At 44.0% G+C, this 17500-nt stretch overlaps 1 protein-coding gene across 1 annotated transcript in view; it reads right to left on the bottom strand.

Moving 5' to 3' along the window:
- Nucleotides 1-17500, bottom strand: part of SETX (senataxin) — a 199136-nt gene that overhangs the window by 6173 nt on the left and 175463 nt on the right. The window contains exons 23-24 of the mRNA XM_040324416.1: nt 12841-12939; nt 12466-12553 (exon numbers count right to left, since the gene is read on the bottom strand). Of these exons, the coding sequence (XP_040180350.1) occupies nt 12466-12553; nt 12841-12939 (187 nt within the window). The remainder of the gene's footprint in view (nt 1-12465; nt 12554-12840; nt 12940-17500) is intronic.

The raw sequence follows: 17500 nt of genomic DNA on the forward strand, positions 1-17500 counted from the left end.
TACACACAGGTGGATTCTATTTATCATCATTAGGTCAACATTGGATCATTCAGAGATCCTCACTGAACTTCTGGAGAGAGTTTGCTGCACTGAAAGTAAAGGGGCTGAATAATTTTGCACGCCCAATTTTTTATTTGTTAAAAAAGTTTGAAATATCCAATAAATTTCGTTCCACTTCATGATTGTGTCCCACACAGTCATGTGTGGGACAAAAAAAATTACAGTTTTATATCTTTATGTTTGCAACCTTTTGCCACATTTCAGGCTTCAAAGTTCAAGGGGGCCGAATACTTTCGCAAAGGCACTGTATGTGTGTGTGTATATATATATATATATATATATATATATATATATATATATATATATATATATATATATATATATATATATATATATATATATATGTGTGTGTGTGTGTGTGTGTGTGTGTGTGTGTGTGTGTGTGTGTGTGTGTGTGTGTGTGTGTGTGTGTGTGTGTGTGTGTGTGTGTGTGTATATATATATTAAAAAAAAGCATGGGGTTCAATACTAGGCCCTTAAGGTCTAGTATGGATTCGGAGGAGACCCCCCACACCAAAAAAATAAAAAACAAACAAACATCGTGGGCCCCCCCCACCCCCAAAATCCATACCTTTATCAGAGTATGCCACGAGGCAGTTCAGGAAAGGGAGGGGACGAGCAAGCTCCACCCCCCCTCCTGAACCATACCAGGCCGCATGCAATCAACATGCAGGGTGGGTGCTGTGGGGCAGGTGGGCTCTGCACCCCCCCACCCCAAAGAACTTTGCCCCATGTTGATGAGGACAAGGGCCTCTTCCCGACAACCCTAGACAGTGGTCGTCGGGGTCTGCGTAGGGGATTATTTGAATCTGGAAACCCCCTTTAAGAAGGGGGCCCCCAGCTCGCCCCCCCATCAAGTGAATGGGTATCGTGTACATCGTACCCCTACCCATTCACCAAAAAAGAAGTGAAAGGGGTGAAATGTAATAAAAACAAGAGCCGGTTCTCCTCAATGTGTCTCTTCCCACTACTGTCTTCCTCGCCGTTGGTTACCCACTAAAAATAAATAAATAAATAGACACTATTGTTCTGTTGATGTCCGTTTTGTTGTCACCCTCTCTCTGCTGACTCTTATATGGCAATGGGGCGTGGCCATCCGATGAAATCACACAGAGAGCCCATCCCTTGTGACCAGGGGCAAGCTCTCCAAGTGATGTCATCGATTGGCCACGCCCCCATTGCTATACAAGAGCCGGCAGAGAGCGGGCGCCAACAAAATAGATGAAGACATTACAGAAAAAGAGCAGCTTTTCGTTCCTTTTTAGCGGGTAACCGGCAGCAAGAAAGAAGACATCAGCGGGAAGAGACAGCTCCAGGAGATCAGGAACATAAAGTGGAGTTCCCCCCATAAATATAACATTACATCAGTAGTTTTAAAAAAATGTCATTCGTCCTTTAAGAAAAGGATATTTTTTTTTTAGATGCTTTCAAAGTGTTGTTGCTAGGCAGAATAGTTAATCTTCCCTCTTCCTGCACCTAGGTGCTTAAGCTTCCTAACCTACACCGCACAGACTCCTGGGAATGTAGTGGGTGTAACTTTCCAGGAGTCTGTGCACTCCCCAGTCTCAAAGAATCATGTGACTTGGACAGTACAGGTGCTGAAACCTGATCTGAAACCTATTACACTGCTTGTGCAGCACTGAGCATGTGCGAGATCTGCAAGGCTGAAATCCAGGAAGTCATACAGTCTGGCTTCATGATGCCCACACTTAAGATGGCCCCAGTCAATTTCTATTTTATAAAGTGTCTAAATGCTGTAACAACCTAACAAAACGGACCTTAGTTTACAGACTAACTTTACTAGAATACATTAAGCTTGTGTATTACAGGGGTATTTATATTTAAAAAGTGAAATTGTGGCCGGAACTCCGCTATAAAAGATAGCTGTGTCAACTCTTCAATCATTTTTGAAGAATACACCCCCTTTAAAAAGTAAATATTACTCTATATTGGTGGCAGTCAACAACATTTGGCCTGACAGCACAGATTCTCAAAAAGGAATTTGAACCCAAAAGGGAGCAACAACTACGTTTAATATTTGGGCAGCAAACTTCTACTTGACTTTAGCCAGATGTGAAGTAAACATCACCCCATACTTGCTACAATACAGGTTAATCTTAAAAAGTAAAATTACAAAAAAAGGAAGTGTGCACAAACCTAGTGCATGATCTCCCTTTAATAATATAATTGTAAAAATATACCCACAAAAGCTGTAAGTTAGTGTGTAGTCATTCCTAGCTCCTAGAAAGAGGGTATATCCCTTGAAATGCGTTCCAATACTTGTATTGCATTGTTCAGTGTTGCAAAGGTCTACCATATTGAATGTCTAGGCGAATAGGTTTTTACACTTTTATAAATGGTGCTTGAGATAATGCACTTGGCTGGTGTACCGTTTTCTTTGGACTGGCCAACAAACCTAGTTTTCAAGAACCTTTGTCATGTCCTGAAACACTTGTGCACTAATGTGTGTTTTTTTACTTTTATATGATCTTTAACCACTTGGTTTCCAGCCCATAGTCAAAATACGTCCTGTGTTTAAAGATGGATATCTCAGGAACGGCAGCAGCTGCTGCCACAACTGAGGTATCCATCTTTAGTGCCGACGGTCCTGTACACGATAACGGCGGTCTCCGCGGCGGATTCGCCGCGAGATCGCCGTTATCTGTGGCGGGAGAGGGGCCCCCCCTTCCGCCGCTGTCCCGCGCCCTCCGCCGCTTACCGGAGCCGTCGGTAGCGGCGGAGGAGATCGGGAACGTTCGGCAGCTGAGCGGGGTTACGAGTGAAGGAAAAATCTCCTTCACCCGTCCCCATAGCTTTGCTGGGCGGAAGTGACGTCAAAACGTCAGTCCCGCCCAGCGTCTTAAAGCAGCATTATTTTTTTTTTGTCATTTGAAAAAATGACATTTCCAAATTTTTATTTTTTTTCTTGCATTTTAGTCTAAATATGAGATCTGAGGTCTTTTTGACCCCAGATCTCATATTTAAGAGGACCTGTCATGTTTTTTTCTATTACAAGGGATGTTTACATTCCTTATAATAGGAATAAAAGTGATCAAATTATTTATTTATTTTCAGTGTAAAAAGTAATAAAATAAATAAAAATAAATAAGAAAACAAACAAAAAAGAGATTTTTAATACAGCTTACCTGTAAAATCTTTTTCTTGGAGTACATCACGGGACACAGAGCGGCATTCATTACTATATGGGTTATATGGAGTACCTTCAGGTGTAGACACTGGCAATCTCAAACAGGAAATGCCCCTCCCTATATAACCCCCTCCCATAGGAGGAGTACCTCAGTTTTGTAGCAAGCAGTATGCCTCCCAAAATGGTCCTCAAAAAAGAGGGGTGGGAGCTCTGTGTCCCGTGATGTACTCCAAGAAAAAGATTTTACAGGTAAGCTGTATTAAAAATCTCTTTTTCTTTATCGTACATCACGGGACACAGAGCGGCATTCATTACTATATGGGATGTCCCAAAGCAATGCTTACAATGAGGGGAGGGAGAACATCTCCAAGACAAAAGGATTTAATTTAGAGATATACTCAAATCATAATAAATCCAACTTAGTTGAGAAAAATAATCTTAAATTTTTAAATTTAACTCAAACAAGAGGAGCCCCCGGAATCCGAGGGTCTCAAACTGCAGCCTGCAGCACTGCCTGCCCGAAGGCAGTATCAGTATTCCTTCTTACGTCCTACTTGTAGAATTTTGTAAACGTGTGGACAGAAGACCAGGTTGCCGCCTTGCAAACTTGAGCCATAGAGATCTGGTGGTGTGCTGCCCAGGATGCGCCCATGGCTCTAGTAGAATGAGCCTTTAATGATACTGGAGGAGGCAACCCTTTCAAGCCGTAGGCCTGAGTGATTAACTGCTTAATCCACCTAGAGATGGTGGACTTTGCAGCTGCCTGCCCCTTCTTGGGCCCATCCGGTAGAATGAACAGCACATCTGTTTTCCGGATCTTCTTTGTAGCTGTAAGATAGGCCTTCATGGCCCTGACAATATCCAAGGTATGCAGCAACCCTTCCTTTCTGGAAGTAGGTTTAGGGAAGAAGGATGGTAATACCAAATCCTGGTTCAAATGAAAACTGGATATGACCTTCGGTAGGAAGGAAGGATGAGGGCGGAGAACGACCCTGTCCTTATAAAAAACAAGATATGGTTCCTTACAGGATAAGGCTGCCAGCTCCGAAACTCTTCTTGCGGAAACTATGGCAACCAAAAATACTAACTTCCTTGTCAGTAGAACCAAAGGAATATCAGCCAACGGCTCAAACGGTTGTTTCTGTAAACTTGACAGAACAACATTTAAATCCCACGGACAAAGCGGGGATTTAACTGGAGGTCTAATACGTAAGACCCCTTGAAGGAAGGTCTTAACCAGCGAGTGGGTGGCCAGCGGCCGCTGAAACCACACTGACAGAGCAGAAATCTGTCCTTTGATTGTGCTTAATGCCAATCCTTTATCCACTCCTAGCTGGAGAAAACTTAATACTCTATCGATGGTAAATTTGCGAGAAAGCCATCGCTTGGACTCACACCAGCCTACATAGGCCTTCCAGACCCTGTAATAAATCACCCTAGAGACCGGTTTCCTGGCTCTGATTAGGGTAGAGATTACTTTCTGAGACAGACCTCTACCCCTGAGAATCAGGGATTCAGCTTCCGGCCGTCAAATTTAGATGCCGTAAGGCAGGGTGGAGGATCGGACCTTGCGATAGCAGGTCTGGCCGTAGAGGAAGAGTCCACGGGTCTCCCACTACCATCCTTAAGATTAGTGAGTACCATGCCCTTCTGGGCCATGCTGGAGCTACCAGGATGACTGGTATGTGCTCCACCCGGATCCTGCGCAGCAGGCGGGGTAGTAACTGGAGCGGGGAAAACGCATAAAGAAGTTTGAACTGATGCCAAGGGCAAACCAACGCATCGGTTCCGCAGGCCATCGGATCCCTTGAGCGGGATATGAACCTGTCTAGTTTCTTGTTGAGTCTCGATGCCATGATATCCACGTCCGGCACTCCCCATCTTTGGCAGAGTGCTTGAAAGACTTGTGGATGCAGAGACCATTCCCCCGGCCATAGAGTCTGGCGGCTTAAGAAGTCCGCCTGAAAGTTGTCCACTCCTGGAATGAATATTGCCGATATGCAGGGCACATGAGCCTCTGCCCATAGGAGAATCAAGCTCACCTCTCTCTGAGCGGCTTGACTGCTGGTTCCCCCTTGGTGATTTATGTATGCCACGGCCGTGGCATTGTCTGATTGAATTCTCACCGGGAACCCCTGCAATTTTGACGTCCAAGCCCTGAGGGCTAGTCGAGCAGCTCTGAGCTCCAAGATGTTGATGGGCAACTGCTTCTCTGGCTTTGCCCAAGTACCTTGGCGAGTGCAACCATCCAAAATTGCTCCCCAGCCCGTCAGGCTGGCGTCTGTGGTCACTATCTTCCAAGCCACTGGGCTGAAAGACTTCCCCTTCAGTAGATTCTGAGGGTCTAACCACCAACACAGACTTTGTCGGACTCTTGATGAGAGCGGCAACGGGATATCCAAGGCCTGTGGCCTTCTGCTCCATGCTGACAGGATGGCTGCCTGTAGGATGCGAGTGTGGCTCTGGGCGTATGGTACCGCCTCGAATGTGGCCACCATCTTGCCTAGTAACCTCATACATAGGCGAATAGTCGGTTCTTTCTTGCTTAGAACCAGTAGGATTAATTCCTTGATGGCTTTTACCTTCCTCAGAGGTAGGAACACTCCTTGTTGTTCTGTGTCTAATCTCATGCCGAGATATTCCAACTGCCTTGTGGGCTGGAAAGCTGACTTTTCTCGATTTAGGACCCAGCCGAACCTCTCGAGGTATTGGACCGTGAGGGCCACTGCTCGCTCCAAGCCGGGAGACGAGTGGTCTATGACTAGGAGGTCGTCCAGGTATGCTAGGATCGTGACCCCTTGGATCCTTAGCTTGGCTAGGATCGGAGCTAGGACCTTCGTGAACACCCGGGGGGCCGTAGCCAACCCGAAGGGAAGCGCCACGAATTGGAAGTGACGCGAAGCCACCATGAAGCGTAGATATCTTTGATGTGGCTGATAAATTGGAACATGGAGGTAGGCATCCTTTATGTCTATGGACGCCATGAAGTCGTCCTTCTGGAGTGTGGCAGCTGCTGACCGCACGGATTCCATCCGAAATGAGCGGATCTTTAGATATGCATTTACCATCTTTAGGTCCAAAATTGGCCTGACATCTCCCTTGGATTTTGGGATGATGAATAGGTTGGAGTAGAAACCCAGCCCCTGTTTTTCAAGGACTGGTACCTCTACTATTACTTCCTGGGAAAGTAGATGATCTAATGCCGATCTTAATGCGGCTCCCTTTTCCGGATCGTTTGGAATCCTCGACTTCTGGAAATGAGGAGGAGGAAACCTTAGGAAATCTAATTTGTAGCCTGTGGCCACGGAAGACCGTACCCACTCGTCGGGAATGCTGGCTTCCCAAATCTCTGAAAAGAGTCGCAGCCTTCCCCCCACCTTCGTGGGTGGGGGCGCCCCTTCATAAGGTTGGCTTGGGGGCTGGTTTTGCTGGTTTGCGAAACCACTGCCTTTTGCCTCTAACAGCCTGTCCTTGTGATTTGCTGTTGAAGCCGAAGTTTGCTTTTGCAGGAGGCCGTCGATACTGCTTGGCATTAGAGGGCCCCTGCCCAGGGGAATACTGTCGTTTAAACGCAGGTCCCTGAACCTTCTTCTTAGTTGGCAAGAGAGTACTCTTGCCGTTTGAAATGGTCTGAATGTATTTATCTAGGTCTTCTCCGAAGAGTCGTCCTCCATGGAAGGGGAACCCTACCAGGAGCTTCTTGCATGGGGGCTCAGCCTCCCAGCTTTTTAACCATAAGAGTCTTCTCATATGGATAAGGGATAACGATAAACGTGACGCTTGCTGGATAGAATCCTTGATTGCGTCTACCGTAAAACATATGGCCTTAGGGACATCCGAAAATTTTTCTGCCTGCTGGGCCGGAATAAGTTTAAGCATCTGCTTAAATTGATCCGATAATGCTTGAGCGACCCCAATCGCAGCCACAGCTGGCTGTACTACTGCCCCTGCAGTAGTGAAGGAGTTCTTAAGTAGTGCTTCCAAGCGCTTATCAACTGGATCCTTGAACACCTGTATGTTTTCTACAGGGCATGTTAACGATCTGTTAACACATGAGATGGCTGCGTCCACTGCAGGAGTAGCCCATCTTTTGGAAAATTTTTCTTCCATAGGATATAGGACAGAGAACCTTTTAGGTGGTAAGAAGATCTTATCTGGCTTGTTCCAATCTTGGAACAAAGTTCCCTCTAATAGAGGATGGATCGGAAACACAGCATTGCTTTGAGGCGCCCTCAGTGAGCCCAAAGCTGAAACCGTCGATACCTGGAGATCTGGTACTGGCAAGTTGAACTGCCCCAGACTCCTCTGTATCCGGATCTTCGATCCCTGAACCTACTTGGTCCTTGTCCAAGAGGTCGTCCAATTCCCCTGAGGAAAGGACCTCCTCTTCTGAGGGTCCGCGCTCGGGCGACGGAGATCTATTCCGCTTACTGCCCCGCATAGCTGCGGCTACCCATGCTTTTCTGCATCTCTTTTAAAGAGGTGAGTAATACCTCCTCCGTGACCATCTTAGGGTTGGACTGACCCGCGTCAGCTCCAGCCCCAGATCCCGATGGCCCCAAGGCTCCCTGTGGGGAAAGCAGCGGCATAGCTTTGTCCGAGACCTCAGACTCTCTGGGGGAATCCCCACCTCTTGTACCCTCTGACCCGGATGCCATGGTACAATACCGAGGTACACCTGCTACCTATTGGTATTTGGAACTATAAAAGTTAATTGCCCAAACACCTGTTTGGGGGATAAAAAATGCTTCCTCTCCCCTAGATGACTTTTTTTTTTTTTTTTTTTTTTTCAAATCCAGGAAAGAAAAAACATTCTGTCCCCCTGAGTAGTATTGCAAAGAAAAACTATGAGATGGAAAGAAACAGCCTATCTCTAGGCTTGAAAAACAGTCCTCTGAAGACTGCAATATCCTTTCTGGCCACTGTGTGTCCTCGGCGCCCCCGTGCTGCCGCTCTGGTCTTTCTCCTCAGTTCCAAAGTATTGAATGGAACAAACAAGGAAGGGCCGCCCCTTCCTTTAAGCCACTGACCCGCCCTTCCCCCCCAGCAATCTCAAACAGGAAATGCCCCTCCCGACAGGGGGGGGGGGGGGGTTTGGGAGGAAGGGACCTCTCTGTTCCAGCAAACTGCAGCCTGGAACCATGAGGAGGTCAGCGTTTTGCCTGCTTTGTAGGCCTTGAGGAGGAAGACTGAATGGAGCATCGCCTGGAGGCTTGCAGGTAAGCACAGCTCTCTGACACACACATATATTTTTATATAACACAGGCCCCACTCAATGCTTTTCCAACACTACAAGGGAGGTCACATCTTATGGGGAATAATACATAGAGAGCCATCCTATCTTTATGATATGTGACTAGTTTGCCAGATGCAGTGCATAACTTTAGGCATGTCCCCTGTGACCCCCCAGAAAAAACCTGCTAAGAACCAAGTTCCGCAAGTTTTCCCCTCACTTACCTGCTCCATGCCGCAGGACTTTGCCAAGCAAGAGGCCCAATCTTCCCCCATCTCCGTGGGGATGTCTAGACCTTCAGGCCCTGGGTTCCTATGAAGGATCCACTGTCCTGGGCCCATATAGCACCCTGGCAACAGAAAACATTAGGCACCCAAAGGTTTCTAAGTTCTGGGCCCAGGGTCCAGCTCTCTAAAAAGAAAAGCATTATGGGCTATACCCCAAGGGTTTGGGGTCCGGTTACTGACCACTTTAGCGCTGAGGCTTTTTTGGACAGAACCGGTAGCTCACCTAATCCCAAGGATGCGGAGGCAAGCTAAACCATGACTAACACCTAAGACACTGGCGTAAAAACTGAGGTACTCCTCCTATGGGAGGGGGTTATATAGGGAGGGGCATTTCCTGTTTGAGATTGCCAGTGTCTACACCTGAAGGTACTCCATATAACCCATATAGTAATGAATGCCGATCTGTGTCCCGTGATGTACGATAAAGAAAAATTGTTTTAAAGCGCCCCGTCCCAACGAGCTCGCGCGCAGAAGCGAACGCTTACGCGAGTAGCGCCCGCATATGAAAACGGTGTTCAAATCACACAAGTGAGGTATCGCCGCGATCGTTAGAGCGAGAGCAATAATTATAGCTCTAGGCCTACTCTGTAGCTCAAAAAATGCAACCTGTAGAATTTTTTTAAACGTCGCCTATCAAGATTTTTAAGGGTGAAAGTTTGACGCCATGCCACGAGCGGGCGCAATTTTTAAGCATGACATGTTGGGTATCATTTTACTCAGCGTAACATTATCTTTCACAATATATAAAAAAATTGGGAAAAATTTATTGTTGTCTTATTTAATTCAAAAAAGTGTTTTTTTTTCAAAAAAAGTGCGCTTGTAAGACCGCTGCGCAAATACGGTGTGACAAAAAGTATTGCAATGACTGCCATTTTATTCTCTAGGGTGTTAGAAAAAAATATATATATAATGTTTGGGGGTTTTAAGTAAAATTCTAGCAAAAAAAACTGTTTTAGTCTCGTAAACACTGAATCTGAAAAACAGGCTCAGTAACGAAGTGGTTAAAAAGTGGTGAAATATCTTTTACGTGGCCATGATGGATAGCCCTGATCAAAATGAATGAATCCCCCCCCCCCCCTCCCCCTGTTCTCAGGCAAATACTCATTCAGTTAGACCTATTCATCTTAAAACAGAAAAACTTCTCTCAATTTGTTTATACGGACAAAAAACAAAGGCTTCTTCGGGGATTGCTGCAAGCCCCTAAAAGGAGGGGAGGCTTAGATTTCCCAGGCATTAGTATTACCAGGCATCCAATTTAAATAGGATGACTCACACATCCATACCTGCTCCAAGTCCTGGATTATCACTCAAAAGGGGTGGTTGGCTCAACTTTTGTCCTTTGCAAAATGTCTCAATCCTCTGATTGGTTAACTATCAGAATATGCAATCTTACATAGAAACCAGAGCATCTCTACTTTATATTGTCCACCTACCCCACTGCTAGAGAAAACTTCCTTTCATGTAACCAATAAGGTTTGCCAACCACTATTAACTACACCATTCAACAATATATTTTTAGGGTACTGAAACCTTTACATAGTGCATCAATCTGTTAGTAGAATAATTTTAAATATCTAGAGTAAGCACACCACACAAATTAGCTAGCAATAAATTTGAAGGCATATACAGTACATGTAATTCTACAATAGGTATAAATATCCAAGTATGTCTTATACAACATCAAGCATAACAGCAAAATGTATTCACTCCACTGTTGAATTACACCAACAGAGATACATATAGTGTATCCGGAAAGTATTCACAGCGCTTCACCTTTTCCACATTTTGTTATTTTACAGCCTTTTTCCAAAGTGGATTCAATTTATTATTTTCCTCAAAATTCATTCTACAGACAATTCCTATAATGACAATGTGAAAGTAGTATGTCTAAAATCTTTGCAAATTTATAAAAAAATAAATAAAATAAAAAAGTCACATGTACATAAGTAGTCACAGTCTTTGCCATGACACTCAAAATTGAGCTCAGGTGCATCCTGTTTCCATCGATCATCCCTGAGATGTTTCTACAATTTTGAGTCCACTTGTGGTAAATTCAGTTGATTGGACATGATTTGGAAAGGCACAAACCAAGACATAAAGTCCAAGGAATTGTCTGTAGGCCTCTGAGACAGGATTGTATCGAGGCACAGATCTGGGGAAGGGTACAGAAAAAAAATTCTGCACCGTTGAAAGTCCCAATGAGCAGAGTGGTCTCGATCATCCATAAATAGAAGTTTGGAACCACCAGGACTCTTCCTAGAGCAGGCGGCCCGGCCAAACTGAGCAATCAGGGGAGAAGGGCCTTAGTCACTCTGACAGAGCTTCAGCATTTCTCTGTGTTGAAAGGAGAACCTTCCAGAAGAACCACCATCTCTGCAGCACTCCACCAATCAGATTGGTATGGCAGCAGCTACTCCGCAGTAAAAAGGCACATGACAGCCCACCTGGAGTTTGCCAAAAGGCATCTGAGGGACTCTCAGACCATGAGAAACTAATTTTTCTGGTCTGATGAAACAAAGATTGAACTCTTTGGCCTGAATGGCAAGCGTCATGTCTAGAGGAAACCAAACACCGCTCATCACCTAGCCAATACCATCCCTATAGTGAAGAATGGTGTTGGCAGCATCATGCTGTGGGGATGTTTTTTTCAGCGGCAGGAACTGGGAGACTAGTCAGGATGGAGGAAAAGATGAATGCAGCAATGTACAGAGACATTCTTGATAAAAACCTGCACTATGGACCTCAGACTGGGGAGAAGGTTCATCTTCCAACAGGACACCGACCCTAAGCACACAGCCAAGATAAAGTAAAGGCTACGGGACAACTGTGAATATCCTTAAAGCGGAGAGGTCCCATGAAAAAAAAAAAAAAATAATTCTGAGCACCAGCCGCCACCGAATGACACGATGTACTCTTGATAAATGTTGCAGGGATTTGTACCCAGTTTTACAGCCAAATGTTTATTGCCCTAATGGCTAATGCTAGTTTTGTATACTTTCAGAAATTCTGAATAAAAACCATTGAAAACTAAATTGCCCTAAATGGCATGGTACAAGTAAATACATTGCATGTGATATTAAGCTTGTGTTTTCTTTTGTATATCCAGAGAACTTAGAACTTTGTAAAGTACTTGCTGTGTTGATGTTACTCAAAACAGTAAACCTTATATTGTGGTTATTTATCATTTAAAAGCAGAGTTCCAGCCACAAACTTTTTTTATGTCGGCAGCTACAAGCACTGTAGCTGCTAACTTTTACTAAAGACACTTACCTGTCCAGGGAGCGATATCCAGGGGGCGATACGTCGATCGGATCGGGTGCAGGCGCCGCCATTCTAACGAAGGGAAACCGGGAGTGGAGCCTTGCGGCTTCACTCGTGGTTTCCTACGGCACTTGCCCGAATTGTTCAGCGCTTTGTGAATGGCCAGCTTCAGGGACACACAGAAAACAGCAGGGTGGGGCTTCGCCGCACAAGAGGACATGATGTCCTGCGCTGTGGCCCTGCTGGAACGGAAGTACACTTCGTACTTCTGAAAAGGGGAGTTAGAAAAAATAAAATAGCCCCCCCAAAAAAAAGCGTCTTTCCTTTAAGACAAAGTTCTAAACTCCACTTTAATAACAGACAGAATAAAGAAAAAATGTGGGAGTTCTACTATAAGCAAGATACATAAAAGGACTAAATGCTATGCATCAAAACTTCATCGTCCCCTTTCAAGTCAGCAACCAGTAGACACTTACCATCAGTGTTCGGAGGCTTCCTAGGATGAAAAGGCTGAATTTGGCTCTTGTAATTGTCACATTTAAACGCTGTCTACTGGCCAAAAATCTGTAAACGGAGAACATTACACAAAACAAAAGCATAATATTAGTTTTTGGAAGAGTTACTAAGAAATTGCTTAATTTACATAGAAATGTTGACATATTTGTTGCGTTTATTATTCTCTCCCATATTACGAATTACAAGGTAGAGGTAGCCCAATGTTGGGCAATTGATTGGTTAAAACACAGTCTATTATTTGGAAAATAACTGTATATTTACAGGCTACATGCAGTGTGTGTGTGTGTGTGTGTGTGTGTGTGTGTGTGTGTGTGTGAAGAAAAGAAAATACAAACCCAATGCAGCCTTGGATTGAGTTGGCTCGTACACATGTGACAATTATACAATCTTTTTGTCGACCTTGGAAACCATCAACTGTGTCCACTTCGCCTGGCCTAGGAAAAAAGCAAGATCACAGGGTAAACATCTACTACAAAAATCTAAAACATTGGCCTCATCTATATTATAGATAAACAAGCTATAGTACAAAGCACTGCTACATTGTTGGACAGTTTTACAAGATTAAGGCCCAACTCAAGACAGACATTTTCTTTGTTTAGCTGTGGCTAGAGCAAACAAGGGATTCAACCTTTCAAATTCGACTGCGTCATTAATGGGGATTTCAGACAGATGCCTCGCCAGGTGCTCTTTTAAAAAGGACAGGAAGTCATCATGCTATTCTACGATGGGGTCTGCTCCATCCAATGCCAAATGCTACACAACTGTGCCAATATCACTTATGGGACAGTCAACTAATGGGAAACAATACTTCTAACTCTAATTTACTTTAAGTTTACAATCATGTTTTAATTAAGTTTTTATACGACTTTTATTATGTTACAAATAAACAAGTACTACTACAGCCGTGACACAGGATTCCTTATGCATTAGGGTTTTCTACAGAAAAAACAGCAGAAGACGTTTTTTCTCCAAACTTTCTCCAAATTAATGTTACATTTTATTGGTAAGCAAAAATGTATTATCTAGCAGTATGGTACAGGACAAATGCTTAAAAGGGAACATTACCCATAACAAATTGATAAAAAAAATAATGTTCTTAAGCAAGGAACATTTCACATTAATAAATTATACTGAGAAAATTAGTGTGTGCTGTAAATTGCCTCGAGCATTGCTCCCGTTTCTTCTTTCTGGAGGCTGCCATTTTGCTGAAGCCCAGAGCCCATGAGTAGCAGTAAATCTTTAGACTGTCAGCAGATTGGCCTCTAGTGATTTTCGGCACAATGGCAAAAATGCAGAACTACTGAGCATGTGAAGAGCGGGGTGAAACAACATATTACAACTTTAAACAGTATAGGCACTTATTTGTAATGTTTTACATAATTATGCCTGCAAAAGGTGCCAGCCTGAAGTGATCCAGAAGGACTTGATTTTCAGACTAAAGCTACACTTTAAAATTCATAGACCCGGTGTTATAGGCTGGTACCTACAGGTGAATAAACACGGTCATAGCTTTTAGGACACCCCCCTGTAACTTTAACCCACTTTGAGCCCACGCAGACTAACAGGTACATGGGGGGTATCCTGTACGTTAATATATGGTATTTACTGGCAAGACAAAATTCTTTTTATGTTAATTGTACAGTAAAGGACAAATACTTGATATTCATGGACCTTGTGGCAAAAAGAACTCTGCCAACAGGCCCAACAAGTGCTGCCGAAAGAACCTTGGCAGCAAAAACTGCATCCAAAGCGACATCCACCTGGAAGAACTTGGAGACGATATGTATGGAATACCAGCCTTACAAAGCTGGGCAACAGAAGCTTGATTCCAGGAATGCCCAGAAAACTTTTACTGACCTGGTAGAGGGAGCACGTATTTGTGCTGGATGTGCTTTATCCTTTAGGAGTCTTAACCACTTCAGAATGGTGGATTTTGATGCAGGATTCCTTGTGAGGTACTGATGGTACTTCACTGTCTAAATGTGATCAAAGTCATCTCTTTTGGGTTCTTAGAAGCAGAGAACAAAGACAGAAGGACAAAGTCTTCACTGAGTTGGAAGGCTGACACCACCTTAGGAAGTAAGGAGGATCTTGAGAGAAAAAGACTGCTTCATCCCTGTCAAGAGCCAGGAATGGCTTGCTTACACGAGAGTCACCAACTCAGAAACCTGTCTGAAAGACCTGCTGGCCACCAAGAAGGCAACCTTGCGGGAGAGCTCATGCAAGGGAACTGTCCTGATGGGTTCAAAGAGTGGTTTCTGTGGGGAAGAGAACCAGATTAATATCCCAAGGAGAAAAAAGCTTGAACAAGGGTTTTTTTTACAAAGGAAAGCAAAGCCAGAAGTTTCTGAAAATGAATGGACAGACCAATACCTATACTTAAAGGCCAAGTTTTGGTCAAACCTAAATGTTAGGAAGTCCAGAATGCGAGGTATCTTTGGTACCATGGTAGATTTTTCTAAAGTGGTTTTCCCTGCAGTCTGGTAATGACAGTCAGAGACCTCTGTGTTGTCCTCAAGACCTAGGTTACAAACAGCCATGCCATTAAAGCCAGTGACTAAGAAGCAGGATGGAAGGGGGGCCTTGAGATAGCAGATCTTGCCTGTTTAGAAAGGGTCAGGGGTCCTCTCCTAGAAGTCCGAGTATGTCTGTGTAACAGGTTCTTCTGGGCCAGTTTGGCACAATGAGAAACACAATTTTTAATTTCTATTTTGCAAAGCAGGCGAGGATTTAAGGGAAGGCAATTAGCCTGAACTGAGTCCAGGGAATTATCAGAGCATCCAATAGCAACACTAGAGGATCTTTGGTCCTGGCCATAAACAAAAGTGACTTGCTCAACAGAATCTGGAGGCCAGAATATCCCACATCTGGAGTGCCTGGTCTCTGACATATCAGGGTAAAGATGTTGGAGGTGAAGGGCCCATTCCTCCTTGGTCCAGGTGGTGACAACTGAGGTACTGTCCACTTCTGGTATGTGGACAGCAGAAATGTCTGGACAGTATTTCTCCCATATTTCTTCTCTGCCCATGAGAGAAGACTTAGTTCCTTCAAGACTGCATGACTCCTCATAGCCCCCTGGTCACTGATTTAGGCTACAGCTGTGGCATGCTCTGATTGCACCTTGATCCGGCATCACTGAAGGAGGGGAGTCCAGTGCTGCAGAGCCATTTTTAATGGCTCTGAGCATGAGGAGGTTGATGGAGAGCTTGGCTTCCACAGGTGAACATGTTCCCTGAACTATGAGACTAGAATGCTCCTTGGACGTTGACAGATAGTTGGACGTTGTCTACTTAACCTGTGACCTTAATGCCTCAATACTTAAAAAGGCAAGTAGGGGGTGCAAGTACATTTCTGAATACTCTGGAAGGAAAGGATAGGCAAGATGGCAGTGCAACAAACTAGAAATGTGTGTCTCCTAATACAAGTGCAAAAAGTGCTGATGAGGTGGGTATATGAAATATGCAGAAAGGCATCATGGAGGTCTACAAATTATAGGTATTTCCTTCATCTCCGAGAGGCAAAAACCAACCTTGCAGATTCCACGTGAAACGTTGGAAATGAAAGGTACTGGTTTAGGAATTTTAAGTACATGATAGGAAGATTACCCTTGCATTTCGTTTAGCAATGTGAACAGGGCGGTCTGCAAATCTGACTCTCCTTCAGTGGATTTTGTTTGGTTTGAGAAAAGTCAAGAGGGGGTAGAATTTGAAACAATTTTTGTAATTCAAAATCACTGATTGGACCCAAAGTGAGGCGCCTCTTCATTGTGGTAGACTTTGGAGATTTTCTGTTCCAAGTCTTGTGTCAAAAGAGAGGGCTGAATTTTAGCTTAAAAAGTGAAAGCCTCCTAATGTGGCTTCCTAGCCACCTTCGCCCCCTTATTTTGTGTCCTACCCCATCTCATTCCCTAGCGGTCTGGGGTGGAGTACGATGTCAAAAATCCTTGTCATCCCCACATAATACCCCGCTAGCCCCCATGTTCTGCAACCCTGAGTTCGCTCTCAGATTGACTTCAATGCCAATCCATTGTGGCTCAACAAGGGACTTTTTAGGATAGGAGACTCTCCCAATGGGGATCAGCCACATTCCTTGCAATATTTTAAAGACACATTAAATCTGCCCTCTCTTGAACCCTTTACATACAATCAGCTTAGTTATTTTGTACGATCTAAACTTAACCTGTTAGATGGACCCCTTACATTTACAATTTTTTAATTACCTTGTCAAACAAATGGCCTTCTACAGGGATGGGAATCTACGGTATACACTACTCTTACTGACCTGACTATGAAGCTCCCTTGCATGATTCAATGGGAATGGGACTTGAATACCACTTTTGAATCATCTGGCAAGATATTGCCTATGCTTTATCCAAAGTATCTATTAATACAATACTAATTGAAGAAAACTATAAAACACTTCTTGGTTAGTATTTGGTCACAACCAGAGTTGCAAGGATGCATCCATCTGCATCCCCCACTTGCTTTAAACGTTGTGGCCAGAAGGGTACAATGTATCATGTTTGGTGGCAGTGCCATGTAGTCACTAGATTTTGGATTTGAATATTTAACCCGTATTCAGTGACAGGAGTGAATATCTGTAGATACCCAGAACCAGCCCTAAAGAAAAATAAATGAATAAGAAATCAACTAAACTAAATTACATATATATTTTTAGCAGCCAGAATATCTATTGCTAAATATTGGAAGCAGTCGATGGTTCCCCTTGACTACGGGAAGAATAAGATTAACTGAATCATGGTTAATGATAGCCATAACCTTATACTTTGCAACTCTACTAAGAAAGTTGATGCAACATGAGATCCATGGATACGATATATATCTGCAACTTAATGCACCTCTGGCTGACCATCTTTTTTTCCTCCTCTTTCCTTTATCTACACCCTCCCCCCCCCCCCCCTTTATATTTTTTTTGTCTGTCTGATTTTTTTTTGATAACTGCAAGATGCTTTGACAGAACATATAGTTCCAAGTC

Source organism: Rana temporaria, chromosome 9, assembly GCF_905171775.1.
Source record: "Rana temporaria chromosome 9, aRanTem1.1, whole genome shotgun sequence".
Classification (NCBI taxonomy): Eukaryota; Metazoa; Chordata; class Amphibia; order Anura; family Ranidae; genus Rana; species Rana temporaria.